Source organism: Oncorhynchus mykiss, chromosome 1 (genome assembly GCF_013265735.2).
Source record: "Oncorhynchus mykiss isolate Arlee chromosome 1, USDA_OmykA_1.1, whole genome shotgun sequence".
Taxonomy (NCBI): domain Eukaryota; kingdom Metazoa; phylum Chordata; class Actinopteri; order Salmoniformes; family Salmonidae; genus Oncorhynchus; species Oncorhynchus mykiss.
The window spans coordinates 75,691,240-75,708,155 of record NC_048565.1 but is presented as its reverse complement, the minus strand read 5'-3'; the positions used below and the strand labels follow the sequence as shown (position 1 = coordinate 75,708,155).

General features: G+C 41.3%; 2 protein-coding genes across 6 annotated transcripts in view; both read right to left on the bottom strand.

Annotated features, from left to right (window-relative positions):
- LOC110529516 (wings apart-like protein homolog) overlaps nt 1-12,724 on the bottom strand; it is a 28,722-nt gene extending 15,998 nt beyond the window's left edge. For 2 of the 5 annotated variants that reach the window (XM_021611764.2, XM_036985512.1), the window contains exons 1-5: nt 12,323-12,721; nt 11,161-11,546; nt 9,782-10,502; nt 7,923-8,227; nt 6,784-6,905 (exon numbers count right to left, since the gene is read on the bottom strand). In XM_021611764.2, the coding sequence (XP_021467439.1) occupies nt 6,784-6,905; nt 7,923-8,227; nt 9,782-10,502; nt 11,161-11,524 (1,512 nt within the window). In that variant the 5' untranslated portion in view covers nt 11,525-11,546; nt 12,323-12,721. Of the gene's footprint in view, nt 1-6,783; nt 6,906-7,922; nt 8,228-9,781; nt 10,503-11,160; nt 11,547-11,635; nt 12,276-12,322 lie in introns of those variants that run through there. The other 3 variants (XM_036985510.1, XM_021611780.2, XM_021611772.2) reach the window with 3 other exon arrangements.
- Nucleotides 12,725-15,144: 2,420 nt separating this feature from the next.
- LOC110529506 (serine protease HTRA1A) overlaps nt 15,145-16,916 on the bottom strand; it is a 36,425-nt gene continuing 34,653 nt past the window's right edge. Inside the window, exon 9 of the mRNA XM_021611753.2 lies at nt 15,145-15,781. Within this exon, the coding sequence (XP_021467428.1) occupies nt 15,613-15,781 (169 nt within the window). The 3' untranslated portion in view covers nt 15,145-15,612. The remainder of the gene's footprint in view (nt 15,782-16,916) is intronic.

The following is a 16,916-nucleotide window of genomic DNA, read 5'->3' as shown; positions in this document are numbered from 1 at the left end:
TAATGGGAATTGATGGGAAATGATGTAAATATATCACTAGCCACTTTAAACAATGCTACCTTATATAATGTTACATACCCTACATTATTCATCTCATATGCATACGTATATACTGTACTCTATATCATCGACTGTATCCTTATGTAATCATGTATCACTAGCCACTTTAAACTATGCCACTGTTTACATACTCATCTCATTTGTACATACTGTACTCGATACCATCTACTGTATCTTGCCTATGCTGCTCTGTACCATCACTCATTCATATATCCTTATGTACATATTCTTTATCCCCTTACACTGTGTACAAGACAGTAGTTTTGGAATTGTTAGTTAGATTACTTGTTATTACTGCATTGTCGGAACTAGAAGCACAAGCATTTCGCTACACTCGCATTAACATCTGCTAACCATGTGTATGTGACAAATAAAATTTGATTTGATTTTGATTTGATTTGATTTGAAGTACAGTAGCACTGGGAATGATTAAAGTACAGCTTTCAGAAGTAGTAGAAAGGATTCATGATGAACTAGCAAAACAAACCTAGACTTTTTGGGAACAGTAGTTACTAGATAAATCTGACTTATTATTAGTCTCATCACAATACCATAGGAGCTAATAGTGTAGAATTGTATAATAAACAACTTCATAACGTCTAGACTTATGACGCTACGTGGCTCTCTGAAGACTCCTGGACAAAAACGGTCACTTCTTTTCACTTTGACCAAAACTGACTTCCGAAATAAATAGATTAGTCCCCTAAATCGCACCTTGGGGACATTTAAGTTCATCTTATACTATTATCCTATCATCTCCACGACTCAGGAAGCTCACTTTAATAAAAATTCTATCCATTTGGAGAAAAAAAACCATTAGATCTGCTATAAAAGTGGTGAGTTTGTGATGGAAGGAATACAAACATCAGACATGCTTTATGTTTTAATGATACCGAATAGGTCTACCTAGGAAATGGGTATGTTCAGACACTGCATTCTAATGGAAAACTATCCATTTCTGAAGTCGTCTAATGCAGGGTTTAGCAAACTCGGTCCTGGGTCCCCCCTTGGTGCACGTTTTGGGTTTTGCCCTAGCACTACACAGCTGATTCAAGTAACCAACTCATTATCAAGCTGTGATTCTTTGAATTAGCTTTGTAGTGCTCGAGCAAATAAAAAACATGGACCCAGGTGGGCCCCAGGGCCAAGTTTGGGAAACCCTGGTCTAGTGCATGTCCTGAATATGACTTGCCTATATTGAGAGGTGTTGTGATTAACACAAACCATGTGGGATTTTTTTGTTGCTATGAAACCAGCAGACCGATTGGTTTCGAAAAAAACATTACTTGCATAATTTCTGATTCCGTTTCCCCTCCTTGCCCTCACCACCACCTTCCCCTCACCACCACCTTCCCTTGCCCTCACCACCACCTTCCCTTGCCCTCACCACCACCTTCCCTTGCCCTCACCACCCACCCATGGTGGGAGGACCTGGTGGAAACAGTACCTGTCAACACATTTTGGACACACCTACTCATTCAAGGGTTTCTTTATTTTTACAATTTTCTACATTGTAAAATAGTGAAGACATCACAACTATGGAATAACACATGGAATCATGTAGTAACAAATCAAAATATGCTTCATAGTTTATGTATTCATTATTATTCTAGAAAATAGTCCAAATAAAGAAAAATCCTTGAATGAGTACGCATCCAAACTTTTGACTGGTACTGTGTGTGTGATATATATCACACACACTATAAAATATTAAGAACCCTCCTAATATTGAGTTGCACCTGGTCAGTATGTCATGGAAAGAGCAGGTGTTCATAATGTTTTGAACATGCAGTATAAAGTATGTTCTGGACTCCAAGTGAATCGGCAAATCAACCAATCCCTCATGTCCACAGACTAATCCATCTTTCCCACTATCACAATTGTGCTACATCTTGTTTTACTGTGATGTCACAAGGGTCTTGAAACACTATTTGTACCATGTCTACAGATATTGCCCAACAAATAAATATTTTACCTAAGAGTATAATCATATTTTCCATGAATAGACTGTGGTTTTTCAGATCTAACAGTACTGTTTGTAGGTTCACCTGAGCACAGACATTAACAACCACTGCTAGACCTGACTGCAAATGCGAGCCACCGAAAGACAGTACAAAAAGAGATGATCTATTGATTCTGTTTCTTCATTGCATTCTTTTCACAGAGCTGACTGTTCAATGCCCCATACATTGCACATTATTTGTGTGTAGCGGGAATTTTAGTTTAAATTGAAAATAATGGATTGATGCGTCAAATGTTTTGTATCAGTTCATATTGTGACATGAAATCTGTCTTGAATTTTAAGCTGTATGTTGTCAAACCTCTCAACCTGAAGTGAAACTGATATATTTTATGATTCACACTAGTAATTTTAAGCCATGCGTGGTTTTTGATTGGCGGCAGACAACCTAATTAATTCCTCTCTTTTGAGTAATTGCCTTTTCCATTTTTGTGGCAGAGCTACAATGAGCGGTTTATATTTTTGCATGTTCCATCAAAACAAGTATGTGAGTAAAGTATGTCAGACCAAAAAAAATAATGATGGAGCTGATGGAAAGAGCAAATGTCTGTAAACCTTTCAAATGTCAACAAAACAAAATACGCTAGATATGGGTGGATAATTTGTCGTCTGTGAAATAGATCATGTGACAAATGGCAGCGGAAAGAATGTATTACCTAATAGATAGAATAACTAATGTCTTGGTAAATTACTCAGACCCCTTGACTTTTCACTTTGTTACGTTACAGCCTTAATAATTAATTAATATAAAGAAAGTAGTATATATATATATATATATATATATATTTTAAAATCCTCAGCAATCTACAAACAATACCCCATAATGACAAACCTGTGGTAAATTCAATTAATTGGACATGATTTGGAAAGGCACACACCTGTCTATATAAGGTCCCACAGTTGACAGTGCAAGTCAGAGCAAAAACCAAGCCATAAGGTTGAAGGAATTGTCCGTAGAGCTCCGAGACAGGATTGTGTCGAGGCACAGATCTGGGTTAGGGAACCAGAAAATGACGGAAGCATTGAAGGTTCCCAAGAACAGTGACCTCCATCATTCTTAAATGGAAGAAGGTTGGAACCACCAAGACTCTGCCTACAGCTGGCCGCCCGACCAAACTGAGCAATCAGGGGGGCCTTGGAGGTGACCAAGAACGAGATGTCCCTCTGACAGAGCTTCAGAGTTCCTCTGTGGGGATGAGAGAACATTCCAGAAGGACAACCTCTGCAGCACTCCACCAATCAAGCCTTTATGGTAGAGTGGCCAGGCGGAAGCCACTCCTCAGTAAAATGCACGTCAGCCTGCTTGGAGTTTGCCGAAGGCACCTAAAGACTCTCAGACCATGAGAAACAAGATTCTCTGGTCTGATGAAACCAAGAAGGAACTATTTGGCCTGAATGCCAAGTGTCACGTCTGGAGGAGACCTGGCACCATCCCTATGGCGAAGCAAGGTAGTGGCAGCATCATGCTGTGGGCATGTTTTTCAGTGGCAGAGACTGGCAGACTAATCAGGATTGCGGGAAAGATGAACGCCGCAAAGTATAGAGAGATCCTTAATGAAAACCTGCTCCATAGCACTCAGGACCTCACAATTGGGCAAAGGTTCTCCTTCCAACAGGACAACGACTCCAAGCACATAGCAAAGACAACGCAGGAGTGGCTTTGGGGACAAGTCTCTGAATGTCCTTGAGTGGCCCAGTCAGAGCCTGGACTTGAACCCGATCGAACATTTCTGGAGAGAACGGATAGGCCCCAATAAGTACACAGACGATGCAATCGCCATCACACTGCTGTCATGACTGGCCTGTGAGGATCAAGTTACTGTGGATCACAGTTCTACAGAGATCTCTCTCACTCCCGCAGAGGGGGAGAGGTATAGAGGGATTGAGGTCTGTGTCTGAGTTCAGCCCAAAACTACATAACATCAAATGAATGGCTTGATTAGAGTATCTAGTTTAAGAAACAGACGCCTCACAAGTCCTCAACTGGAAACTTCATTAAATAGTACCCGCAAAACACCAGTCTCAAAGTCAACAGTGAAGAGGCGACTCCGGGATGCGGGCCTTCTAGGCAGAGCTGCAAGAAAAAGCCATCTCAGACTGGCCAACAAAAATAAAAGACTAAGATAGGCAAAAGAACACATACACTGGACAGAGGAACTCTGCTTAGAAGGCCAGCATCCCGGAGTAGCCTCTTCACTGTTGACGTTGAGACAGATGTTTTGAGGGCGGTCTGTTTCTCAAACTAGACACTAATATACTTGTCCTCTTTCTCAGTTGTGCACCGGGGCCTCCCACTCCTCTTTCTATTCTGGTGAGAGCCAGTTTGCTCTGTTCTGTGAAGGGAGTAGTACCAGATCTTTAGTTTCTTGGCAGTTTCTCGCATCGAATAGCCTTCATTTCTCAGAACAAGAATAGACTGACGAGTTTCAGAAGAAAGTTCTTTGTTTTTGGTCATTTTGAGCCTGTAATCAAACCAGCAAATGCTGATGCTCCAGATACTCAACTAGTCTAAAGGCCAGTTTTATTGCTTCTTTAAATCAGTAGAACAGTTTTCAGCTGTGCTAACATAATTGCAAAAGGCTTTTCAAATGATCAACTAGCCTTTTAAAATTATAAACTTGGATTATCTGACAAAACATACCATTGGAACACAGGAGTGATGGTTGCTGATAATGGGCCTCTGTACACCTATGTAAATATATTTAAAAAATAATATCATGTCTCCACTATCTGATCAATTTGATGTTATTTTAAAATGGACCAAAAAAATAAGTGCTTTTCTTTCAAAAACAAGGACATTTCGAAGTGACCCCAGACTTTTGAAGAGTAGTGTACATATTACCTCGACTAACCGGTGTCCCCGCACATTGATGTACCTGTACCCCTTGTATATAGCCTCGCTATTGTTATTTTACTGTTGCTCTTTAAATTATTTGTAACTGTTTCTTCTTTTCTGCATTTTTTCTTAAAACTGCAGTGTTGGTTAAGGACTTGTAAGTAGGCATTTCACTGTAAGGTCTACACCTGTCATTCGACGCATACAACAAATAACATTTGATTTAACATGCACTGGATAGATACAGCAGGTGTAAACAGTACAGTGAAATTCTTACAGTGCAGAGTACTGTTGAGGAACTGTTGCTGAATTGACTGTTGTTCAACTGTTGCTGTATGACTGTATTACTGTGGCTGGTGCAGTTACTACTTATTATTGGAATTAAAACAAATCTGTTGGTCCTCTTAACTGGCTTAATCACTCATTTTCATGGTCAATCTAGGCATGTCAATTATGAAAATGGTGCGACTTTCCGCTTGATTTGGTAAAATGTTCGAGTGGAGGAGAGAGGTTCTTGTGACGTTTCTGAAGAGTCATGTAATTAGGCCCGTCCCATTCATCTGCCTGGCAAAAAAAACGCTTTTATATATCCAGTGAAGCAAAGCAGACGTGATCCTGCCATTGATTCCAGCACAATTACCCCTTCAAAAGAGAATGTTCTCTGGCTGCTCACTCACCCTTGAGTGCTTGAAACATATTGAACATATCGTCCCCATAGTGACAGCAATTATTGCTCGTATCAGTGTTACCTCATGAGCACAGCTACACACACAAACAAAACTCCTTCCATACACAATCTCACACACACATATACAATCCACACACAGAAACATCAGACTTCGTAACTTCCTCATAGGGATGTGAATGGTTAACCGTTAAATCGATTAGCCGCCGAAGATGCATTTGACAGGTTATCGGTCTATAGGTTAATTTGCATAATGATGTGTATTAAATTGGTGCATATGTATTTTCATTAGTCGCTAAGTATCTTAGTTGTCACACGCGCACAGCATATAGAGCCTAGTTTGAGGAGAGGAACGGCACAGCACCTGTCAGACAGCACCTCCTTAAAAAGCTGCCACAGGAGTAAAACATTTTATAAGCACCAGTTATTGCGCAATGTGCCAATACCAACAATTCTAAATGCAATAGTGTTTAAAACAGATGGCCACGATTAAAAATAGCTATATTTATTTCTCAACGTAATTCAGGCGCACCTCTCATTCGAGTGCATAGGCTATAATCAACAGTAGGCAGACTATCAGCGAGTCACCCACCACTTTGCAACTTGAGCTTGAGGCAGTATAATTGTTGGAAACCTAAATAGTTAATTTTACTTCAAATAATGAGGCATGTCTTTCTTACCTTGCTTCAAAGTAGCCTAGCGAAATCCAACTAGAGAAATGTGGAGGCCATTATTATTATTTTAATAAAGACATAATTTCTCTCCTGTTCTATTGGTTTTCATATCAACTTTCTTTCGTTAGTCCAGAAGCACCATCCTAGTCATATTAGCAACCCATCCGAGTGGTTGCTATTAGATTCTCCATCTTCCTAAGTTTAACGCTCGCATTAGCTGCACTGTTTAGAACTGTGTTTTCCAGCTAATTGCATTTTGGCAAATATTTAATGCCGTTTTATTAGCGGTTTCATTTCAAGAGTTGCATGTTCAATAATAGGCTATAGCCTTTTGACTAAGACGATAGGCTTGCTATTGTCCGTTCCTTGTATGCATGCATAGTAGGCTATTTTCTGTGGGTCGCCTAATTTTACTGTCAGGAAGAAACGGAACTGTTTGTTGACCAGTTAACGAGGTTAGGTTAGCTGGCAGCAAAACGGACAGAAATGTGCATCCCTCCTCAGTCACCTTTTTTGGTCCACTGAAGATCTTCCTGCCAATTTCCTTGGTTGTGTCCCCTTGTTTTCCTGAACGACCCTTCTGCTCTTCAGACCCACCAAGGTTAGAGTCATCAGAAAACTCCAGAATATCTGAGTGGGGGAGCAGCACAATGAGGTTAACAGTGGAATCAACATGATAGAAATACATCTACAATAGAAATCCAGTTACATGGTGAAGGCAAACTGACAGTAAGCAAAGCATGAGCCTAACAAACTATCATTGTTCACACACACACACAAACAACAACAGTCGTGAAGAGGGCACGATAATGCCTCTTCACCCTCAGGAAGCTGAAAAGATTTGGCATGGGCACTCAGATACTCAAGAGGTTCTAAAGCTGCACCATTGATAGCATCTTGACTTGCTGCATCACCACTTGGTATGGTAACTAATTGGCATCTGACAGCAAGGCGCTAGAGGGTAGTGCGTATGGCCCAGTACATCAATGGGGCCGAGCTCCCTGTCATCCAGGACCTCTATACCCAGGCGGTGTCAGAGGAAGGCCCTAAACATTGTCAAAGACTCCAGCCACCAAAGTTATAGACTGCGCTCTCTGCTACCGCACAGCAGGTGGGGCCAATGCAACAAGTCTGGAACCAACAGGACCCTGAACATCATCTACCCACAAGCCTGCTAAATGATTAGTCCAGGTTAACTATCTGCATTGACCTATCTGCATTGCACAAACTTTTAACTCATCACATATGCTGCTGCTACTGTTTATTATCTATCCTGTTTCCTAGTCACTTTTCCCTAGTTATATGTACATATCTACCTAGTACCCCTGCACATAGTCTCTGTACTGGTACCCTGTGTATATAGCCAAGTTAACATTACTCATTATGCATCTATTCCTTGTGTTATCATTTTTTTCTCTTTGCGTTGGGAAGGGTCGTAAGTAAGCATTTCACTGTTGGTCTACACCTGTTGTTTATGAAGCATGCAACAAATATTTGATATTTTGACAGTATGACAGTCTCTCTCACCTGTTTTTCATACAGCTAAAGCCTTTTTACCTATAGACAAATAAACATCAACAGTATATATATATATATATATATATATATATATATATATATATATATATATATATCTATCTATCTCACCTGTATTGCTGCTGCTCTGGCTGTCCTGAGAGTCGCTGGGCTGAGGGCTATCCACACTAACAGCCATGGCTGCTACCGCCACTGCTGCAGCCTTCTTGGCCTTCCTCTTCACTTTGACATGGGTGCCATCCTCTTCGTCACTGTCGCTCTCGCTGAGGTCGTCAAAGCCAAAGTACTTGATCTTGTAGCTGCTGCCGCCGGCCGTGGGGTCCGCACCATCCTCCCCCTCCTGGTCACCCTTGTCCTCAAAGCCGAAAAATTCCAGCTTGGTCTCCTTCTTGGATTTACTCTGGGTGGTGCGGAACCTGATGTTACAAGAGGAGAATCATTTAATTTCAAATCAGCAGCTGACATGGAACACACGAAAACATAGTCGAAGGATTCAAATGTCTTCTAAAAACAAAAGAGGTGCTTAAATTGAGAGAACAGAATCACGTAAGTCTCAATGTAGTAGAACAATTTGGTAAACCACATATAGAAAACAATTATAGGGGCAAACTAAAGTAAGTGGGTATAAAAGACATTACGTGCTCAACGGTAAATGTATACCACCGTTCAAAAGTTTGGGGTCACTTAAATGCCCTGGTTCTTGAAAGAAAAGAATAACATCAAATTGATCAGTAATACAGTGTAGACATTGTTAATGTTGTAAATGACTATTGTAGCCTGAAACGGCTGATTTTTAATGGAATATCTACATAGGCGTACAGAGGCCCATTATCAGCAACCATCACTCCTGTGTTCCAATGGCATGTTGTGTTTGCTAATCCAAGTTTATCATTTTGAAAGGCTAATTAATCATTAGAAAACCCTTTTGCAATTATTTTAGCACAGCTGAAGGCTGTTGTGCCAATTTAAAGAAGGCGACTCCGGGATGCTGGCCTTCTAGGCAGAGTTGCAAAGAAAAAGCCACATCTCAGACTGCCCAATAAAAGATTAAGATGGGAAAAATAACAAACACTGAACAGAGGAACTCTGCTTAGAAGGCCAACATCCTGGAGTGGCCTCTTCACGGTTGACGTTGAGACTGGTGTTTTGCGGGCACTATTTAATGAAGCTGCAAGTTGAGGACTTGCGAGGTGCATGTTTCTCAAACTAGACATGCAAATGTACTTGTCCTCTTGCCCAGTTGTGCACCAGGGCGTCCCATTCCTCCTATTCTTGTTAGAGCCAGTTTGCGCTGGTCTGTGAAGGGAGTAGTACACAGCGTTGTACGAGATCTTTAGTTTCTTGGCAAATTTCTCGCATGGAATAGCCTTCATTTCTCAGAACAAGAATAGACTGACGAGTTTCAGAAGAAAGTTCTTTGTTTCTGGTCATTTTGAGCCTGTAATCGAACCTGCAAATGCTGATGCTCCAGATACTCAACTAGTCTAAAGAAGGCCCGTTTTATTGCTTCTTTAAATCAGCACAAGTTTTCAGCTATGCTAACATAATTGCAAAAGGGTTTTCTAATGATCAATTAGCCTTTCAAAATGCTAAACTTAGATTAGCTAACACAACATGCCATTGGAACACAGGAGTGATGGTTGCTGATAATGGGCCTCTATGCCTACGTAGTATTCCATAATTTTTTTTAAAGAAATCTGCCGTTTCCAGTTACAATAGTCATTTACAACATTAACAATGTCTACACTGTATTTCTGATCAATTTGATGTTATATTAATGGAGAAAAAAATCTAATTATTTTCTTTCAAAAATATGGACATTTCTAAGTGACCCTAAACTTTTGAACGGTAGTGTACATATCCATATCATGTACAATATCAAGCAAGTAGTACCAAGCATGTCATGAAGGACCAGTGGGAGGGAGGAGTTAGAGTGTACTGTCTGGACCACAGCCCGTGGAGTCGTTTACCTGTTGGGTTTGGCTGGAAGTACGTCTGCCTTCTTCCTCAGCCGTCCCACCTCCCCCAGGTCAGTAGGGGGTGTGCTGGTGATGAGCTCGTCCATGCTGCGCTCTATGGAGTCCTGGATGGTGACGTTACACACCGACAGGCAGGATGGATGCATCACCGTGTAGTCCCGTACCCGACCCCTGCCAGCAGGTTTGGCCACCGTCGTGCTAGCATTAGCACCGCCGCTACCGCTGGCAGCGGACACACTGTTGGACTTCAGTGCAGCCGGAACGCTGGCGGCTACAGGCAGTTTGACGTCGCAAGCAGCAGAAGCATCTGGAACGTCAGAGGCCTTGTTGGGTTTGGGACGGATGTATTTCCTAGTGTTGCAGGGCCTGAGGAGGAACGGGGAGGGGGGAAGGTTGTCAACAACAGGCTCGGCCAGGGCCTCCTGTTGAGCACTTTTCATCCCAGCTGAGAGCCCATCCTGGGAAGAAGAGAACTGTGAGTCTCCGCTAAACCCTGGTGCCTCAGCTGAGTCTTTTTCCTGGAGAGGGTCCATACTAGTGGAGGAGGTAGAAGACCTCTGGGTCCCTATTAAGCTCCATTCCACATAGGGGTCCTTGGGCACAGTCTTTGTAACAGAGGACTGAGCAATAGGCTTCTGGTTACTGTCCGATTTACTTCTGTACAAGGACTGGCTACTCTTTTCTGCACCCTCATTAGACAATGTTTGCTTGCCTGTGAGCACAAAGCAGATGAAAAAGCAAGTTAACAGAAGGAAGCATTATTACATTCTACACAAGCATTATATTGTGAAATACAGTTTCAGACTTTGTTCAACACGGTTGTTTGGTTTGTATAATTTCTAAATCAGTTATTCTAAATGAAATGGGTACAGACCTGCTGAGACGATAGTGTTACAGTAAAGCCTGATCTCTCTTTAGAGAGCTATCAGGGAGAGACAAAGACGAGATAAGCTGACACAGAAGCTGCCAGCAGAGTGTAACAAGCTCACAAGGGAGCCCTTCACTTTATCTGCTCCAGAAATATCCACACACCACCGCTCTCATCATAAGCAATATCACAAGGATCATGTGAAGCAGTTGTCCTTACATAATAAAAAATGCAACAACAAAAAATGAAATACAAGAGACATGCATGGTGTTCTTTAGCTACTGTAGACATACAAGTATTCTACAAGCACCTGTGGAAACATGTTCCCACCAGACACACAGCGCACACATCAGCTCTACTGAAGGTGGTTGGTGCTGCAAAACACGAGCACTTTAAGACAGACACAGGCTCAAGCTAGACTTTTGAGTGCCTCCTTCCATGAAAACATGTCCAACATGTTTAAAGCCAACATTAAGTCAGTTTTCTTGCATCCAGTTCTTACCTGTAGCTGTGCTGTTCCTACTGTTATCCACTGGGACTGTGGTTGTAGCAGGTGGCGTATTACTGGCCTCACCTTCAGCTGGTTCAGACTGGGGCACACTGTGGGAGGTGACAGGATTGGACTCATCGTCGCTGTCAAAACCAAAAGGATCCTCTGAGCTGTCGTCATCCTCAATGCGGGGCCTCTTGAGTAACTTGACTACCTCAGGCTTTTGAAGGGGCCGCTTGGAGCCCAGCTTGGCCTTGTAAGTGGTTTCTCCCCATTTGGTGCTCAGTGTGGCCTTCTTGTTGGAGAAGACCTCATCAAATTTGGAGTTGGCCTCCCCTCCCTTACGGCTGTAGGTTTTACCAAATCTGGATGTCATGTTGATGTATGTTACATATTCTCTGTGGGTGTAACACGAGAAAACAATAAATTTAGTTAACTAGAACAATATTTATCTCATGCAAAGCTGGTGGGTGGTGTGAAGGCCTACCTGCAAAATAGATTGGATGTTGTTTTTCCCTGAATACCGTTTATAATGTAGTAGCTGATTAAATCAAACGACTAGCTATCAGCTTTAGCTCTGCAGCTGAGGTTCGAGATTACGTTTCTAATAAATTAGGTGTGATGGGGGTCATTGCAATGATGGATTCACTAAAACCACAGTAGCTACCTACAGCATCTAACTAGCCGACTAAGCTCAATCAATGTTAGTTTATTCGGCTAGATAGCTATCCAGCTCTAGTTAGCTAACGTTTCCTTTCAACACTGATCTCAATCTATGATATTTTCAGCACTAGTAACGTTAACAGCTAGTTAACCAGCTAACTAGTTACACATTGAAATTAAACATAGGCGCGATGTTGCGTAGCCAGCTCACTGGCCAACTAGTAACGCTCAACTCATGACACCGCTGACTGGGCCAATGTAAGAAAAAGGCCGGACATCTGCTAAGAACCAGCATTAGCCATGTATAGTAGTTAGCTAACGTTACTGCTAACTGTAGCTAGCTATGTTTACATGTCTAACGCGTTAACGTTTGCTAGCCAGCAAATGCAACGTAAAGATGTTATTATCTGTAACAAAAAGGTGTCGAAATGCATCTCTCAAAATTAGGTACCTAGTTACATGTTAAAACAAGATATGGTCCGAAATGCGCTTTAAAACACCGAAAACACACCTCTCTCAACTCAGTGGGACCGCTTCTTCTGCACCCGGCTGGGCCTAGTCTGACTCCGGCGTACTGTAATCGCACAAAACAAGCCTTAACTTCGTGAAACAACGATTGCTACCGTTTACAAATACGACGCAGATGTACCAGGAAAAAAACGCGTTTAAAGAGCTACATTGATAACCGAAATTGTCATGAATTCTTCCCAGATTCCGGACTTAATTTATTTTACAGCGCCAGTGACTGCCATTAAAATTTACCCTCCCTCTGACTTCGGATGTGGCCAAGAAAATTGCGTCACTTCTCCACAAGATAGCCGTTGACCAATCATCGAATATAATGTTTTGTAGTGCCCAAGCGACTTTGACGAGTTGTGTCAGTAAACGTGTGTGTGATTGGATAAAAACTTAAAGAAAAGTGTTTTCGATGGAGCGCAAAGAGAGGGTGTGCGAATACATTTCTGCATAGTTCTGCAGAAGTATACTGCCCCCAGTGTGGAATGAGCACATAACTACTGTAACACCATAAAATCTGATATTTGAGATCAGTGTTTGTAAATCATAACGTCCTTCCTTGACGATAAAATAAAAATGTGCCCTTTCTGGAAAATCCAGTTTACCTGGTTGACCAGCTTGGTCAAGCTTGATGAGCTTGGTGAACTGGTTGACAAGCAATAGTGCCTCCACTATTCCACTATTAGCCTACAACCTACCCAATAGTTGTGTGTTAGGTACAAATTCGCAACAAAGTTGTAGCATGTATAAAAGCATTTTAAAATACAAATAAGCTTTTGCACTGAACTGGGATCAAGATGTATTTAAATGAACACTTCTTCATGAACAGCTTTGGGGCAAGTGGTCAATGCTGAAATCACTGGCTATTACTCAGACTTGAAGTACATGGAACAATTGTATGGCCTGTAGGCCTACGTCTGAGCAAGGAGAATGTAATGATTGATGTACAATCACAGAAACAGAAGAGGAAAGCTCATCTAGAACCACAGGAGGCTGCTGAGGGGAGGATGGCTCTTAATAATTTCTGGAATGGAGTAAACGGAATGGTATCCACGTGTTTAATGTGTTCGATACCATTCCAAAATTCCATTCCAGGTGTTACTACCTCCCCAATTAAGGTGACACCAGCCACCTGTGTGTAGAACATGACTCATTGCGACTGGTAGAGATTACCAGGGGACTAATCTAAAACACAGGTATCATAACCCCTAGAAGTCAGTTTAGCTCAGCTATGTGAATGACATCACATGGCGATGGTTAAAAGAAAGTGATTTTGGCCTCCAAAGAAAAGTATTTGCATAAGTTCCTCTGACCTATAGATACTACATCAGGCTAACAAGTCTGAGGACTATATGATCAAACTAAAATTATTTCTGGGTTAGACATGGACAATGCTTAGTCTAGGTAGATACATTTAAAATACAATATTTTACACTACAAGGTCTAGCCAAATGTTTCTATGTAGATCCATCTCTGAGTTTGATTACACATGTAATCTAAGCCATTTAACACATATTGACACAGCAGGGCTAATACACAAGAGGCATGAGCTAATGCCGTCATGGCCCTTATGACTGAATGTTTGGACACAAACCCTGGCTTCATACATAGGCACGCCCTGCCTTTCACAGCTGAATACACCAATAGACTTATGGAGTCACATGTGCTTGATGTTTTCACTGTCTCTGGGTCAGTTAGCAACCTCACTGGAACAATGTTTTTGCAGAGTGATGTGAAGGCTATCAATGGAACACTTTCAAACATCTGTGTGATGGAGACAGAAAAAGTCAAGTTGAATCCTCCATTAAGTATTTTCATTGTGTATAAGGATGTAATGCTTCATAAAACCATTAGATGGCAGCAGTTGCTTAACTTGCATTTCCTTTTTACTCTTATTGAAATGCGCTACCACACTGTTTCTTGATACACATCTAACGTATCATGGTAGATCCGCTCTCCTATACATTTTACTCTGTGTAACATGTGAATACTGCATTGGGAAGATTACAATCCTGAGCCACAACATCTGTGCTGCACTAGGTTGGCTCAAGTGGTCTCTGTCATTTATGCCCAAGGATACATCCTTTTTATGCTATTCATCCACTGAAATCAGGTATAATCTAGGCCTACATCAACTGAAAACCATCACTTTTTGGGATAATATAACATGTTGTTCCCTATACCCAAAATATTATAGTATTTATGATAACACACACACAAGTGCATACAGTGGCCAGTTTACTGTGATCATGTCCTGCCCATAACCTGCTTGCCATGATGTCTAGAATGTGTACCAGTCCTCTTACATGATTATGTTATGCCTGTAGGCTATGCCTATGAAGTGATGGCAGGGACTTTTAATAGTACGACTGCATCGTGATGTATTGGTAAAGGACTTGGGTAGAGTGTCTTCATGTGAGTGTCTCATCATCCGTAGGACCTCATCTGGATCACATTGGTTGACCATTCTCCTCCCTGTGAGGTCAGCCTACAGCCAGGGCCCCTGGCCCAACTGCCACACCAGGCCAGTATCAAACCCTTATGGAGGCAGTACAACTAAATTAAAAAACAGCCCCACATCAACTTTGTCTTCCTCGTGAGTGTGTTTGTCATGGCAAAGCTCATACTCACTCAAATAAAATATTGTAAACCTAATCTCAGTCAGGATGCAGTCCATCACAGTGTGTGTGTGTGTGTGTAAATGAGAGAGATACAGAGAAAAAGAGAGCGAGAGTGCTTGAAAAAGATTGTCAATGAGAGACGTGAGCACTGCATGTTGATCCTTACATTTCCAACATTAAAATTACGATCATAAAACGCAGTTACAAGTCTTTATTCTCTTCTTCGTAAATGTCATCGACAAACAAACCATAAAACTACAGTACTTAGGTAAGGAATTTAGAAAACAATAATTGCACAACTCGCCCAGAGCTGCTCTCCACATTGTTTTAGATTGCCATGGTGGGCCTCCATCTGAACAATCAGTCAGTATAAAACAACAAAACAAGCAGATCACAACAGGTCAACTGGCTTGTGTTTAACAGTAAACAGTAGTAGAAGCGTATAATAATAAAAGTGTAATACACATGGATGAGGAATTACAACTCTGCTGAGATGCTCTATACAAGCGTTCCTTTCCAAGGCGGTCTTAACCTGGCTGGACGCATGGCGCCACAAAACCCTAAAGGCCACAGATACTCCATAGGGTGTGATTAAAAGCACACGTCCATATAAGGTCTATTGGTGATGGTAATGAGCACCAACTCATTGGTGGGGCTGGGGGGGTCAGGGGTCGATCTCCATGGGAGTGATGGTGATGATGGTGTCCTCGTTACCACGGCGAACCACCACCTGCAGCGTGGTGTCCTTCTTGATGATGGTGCTGACGTCGGTTGCAGAGGTGATCTGCTGGCCGTTGATGGAGATGATCACATCATGCTCTTTCAGACCGCCACTAAGAAGAGAAGGACACATCATAATGAGAACTACAGAAAGAAAAATGCTGGATGGAACGGTTAGGTATAATGCTGGGCAATATGGACAAAATATCAAATCAGAATATTTTTCACATTTTTTACAGTAATTTATGTTTTTTAATAATAAAAGTTCTAAATATTATTTATGAGTAGTTCATTACCCAAGACCCAAGAGTGGCAACACATAAATGATATGTGATTTCAATTGGGTTTTCTCCATTCTAATTGTTTCATACAGTTCAATCCAACTTCAAACCCCAAAAATATTTTCAGCAGTTTAAATCCATTTCTTGCACTTTTGTCATCATTTCCTCAACGTGCACCACATTTTTAAAATAGAAAAACAACTAAATGTACAATGTTTAAACCACATCAGGAGACCACTTTTAAAGTTGGATAAAAACATTAAACATGTTTTTGATTTTTGAGTGTAGTTACCGTTTAATTCAAGTGTGCAGGCACCTAGCACTGTTATTTGGTTAGCTGTGTTTCTGTTGCACATGACATGGAGTAGGCCAAACAAATGGCTACTTGATTGATGCAAATAATCATGGTATCATTCTGTCCGGTAAGGATAGGCTACTTTGTAGCTAGTTAACATTTAATACGGTTTTGGGGAAAGCCTTTCCATCTACCAGAAGACGGTTAGGTCTATCATTAGCACTGCTATATTTTTCCGGTTCCTTCATTGTTTGAAAGCTGGAAGTTTTACCTTCATAGTAACGTTAGCCTATAGACAAAAATCGCACCATAGCAACATGGAGGCAATTATTTTATATGACTTATATGCGTTCTCCTGTTCTATTGGTTTTCTTTCATCTTTCTTTCATTGTCTAGCAGCCAATGGCATTATCCTAGTCATATTAGCAACCCATGATAGTTCTAATGGATTTCATATTTACATCTCTGTCCATGAAACCACTTGCATGTGCGGTGTGCATTTTAGAACACTGTTTTCCTGCTATTTGTGTTTTGGAACATTTGCAGATTGGCCTACCACTGTGAACCTTGCTGCAGTGAAAATGTGTAGAAATAATAGTTTATCAACATTTTAAGCTGAACATTCTGAAATATTCCATCAGACGTATTAATTCATATGGCGTATACGTACCT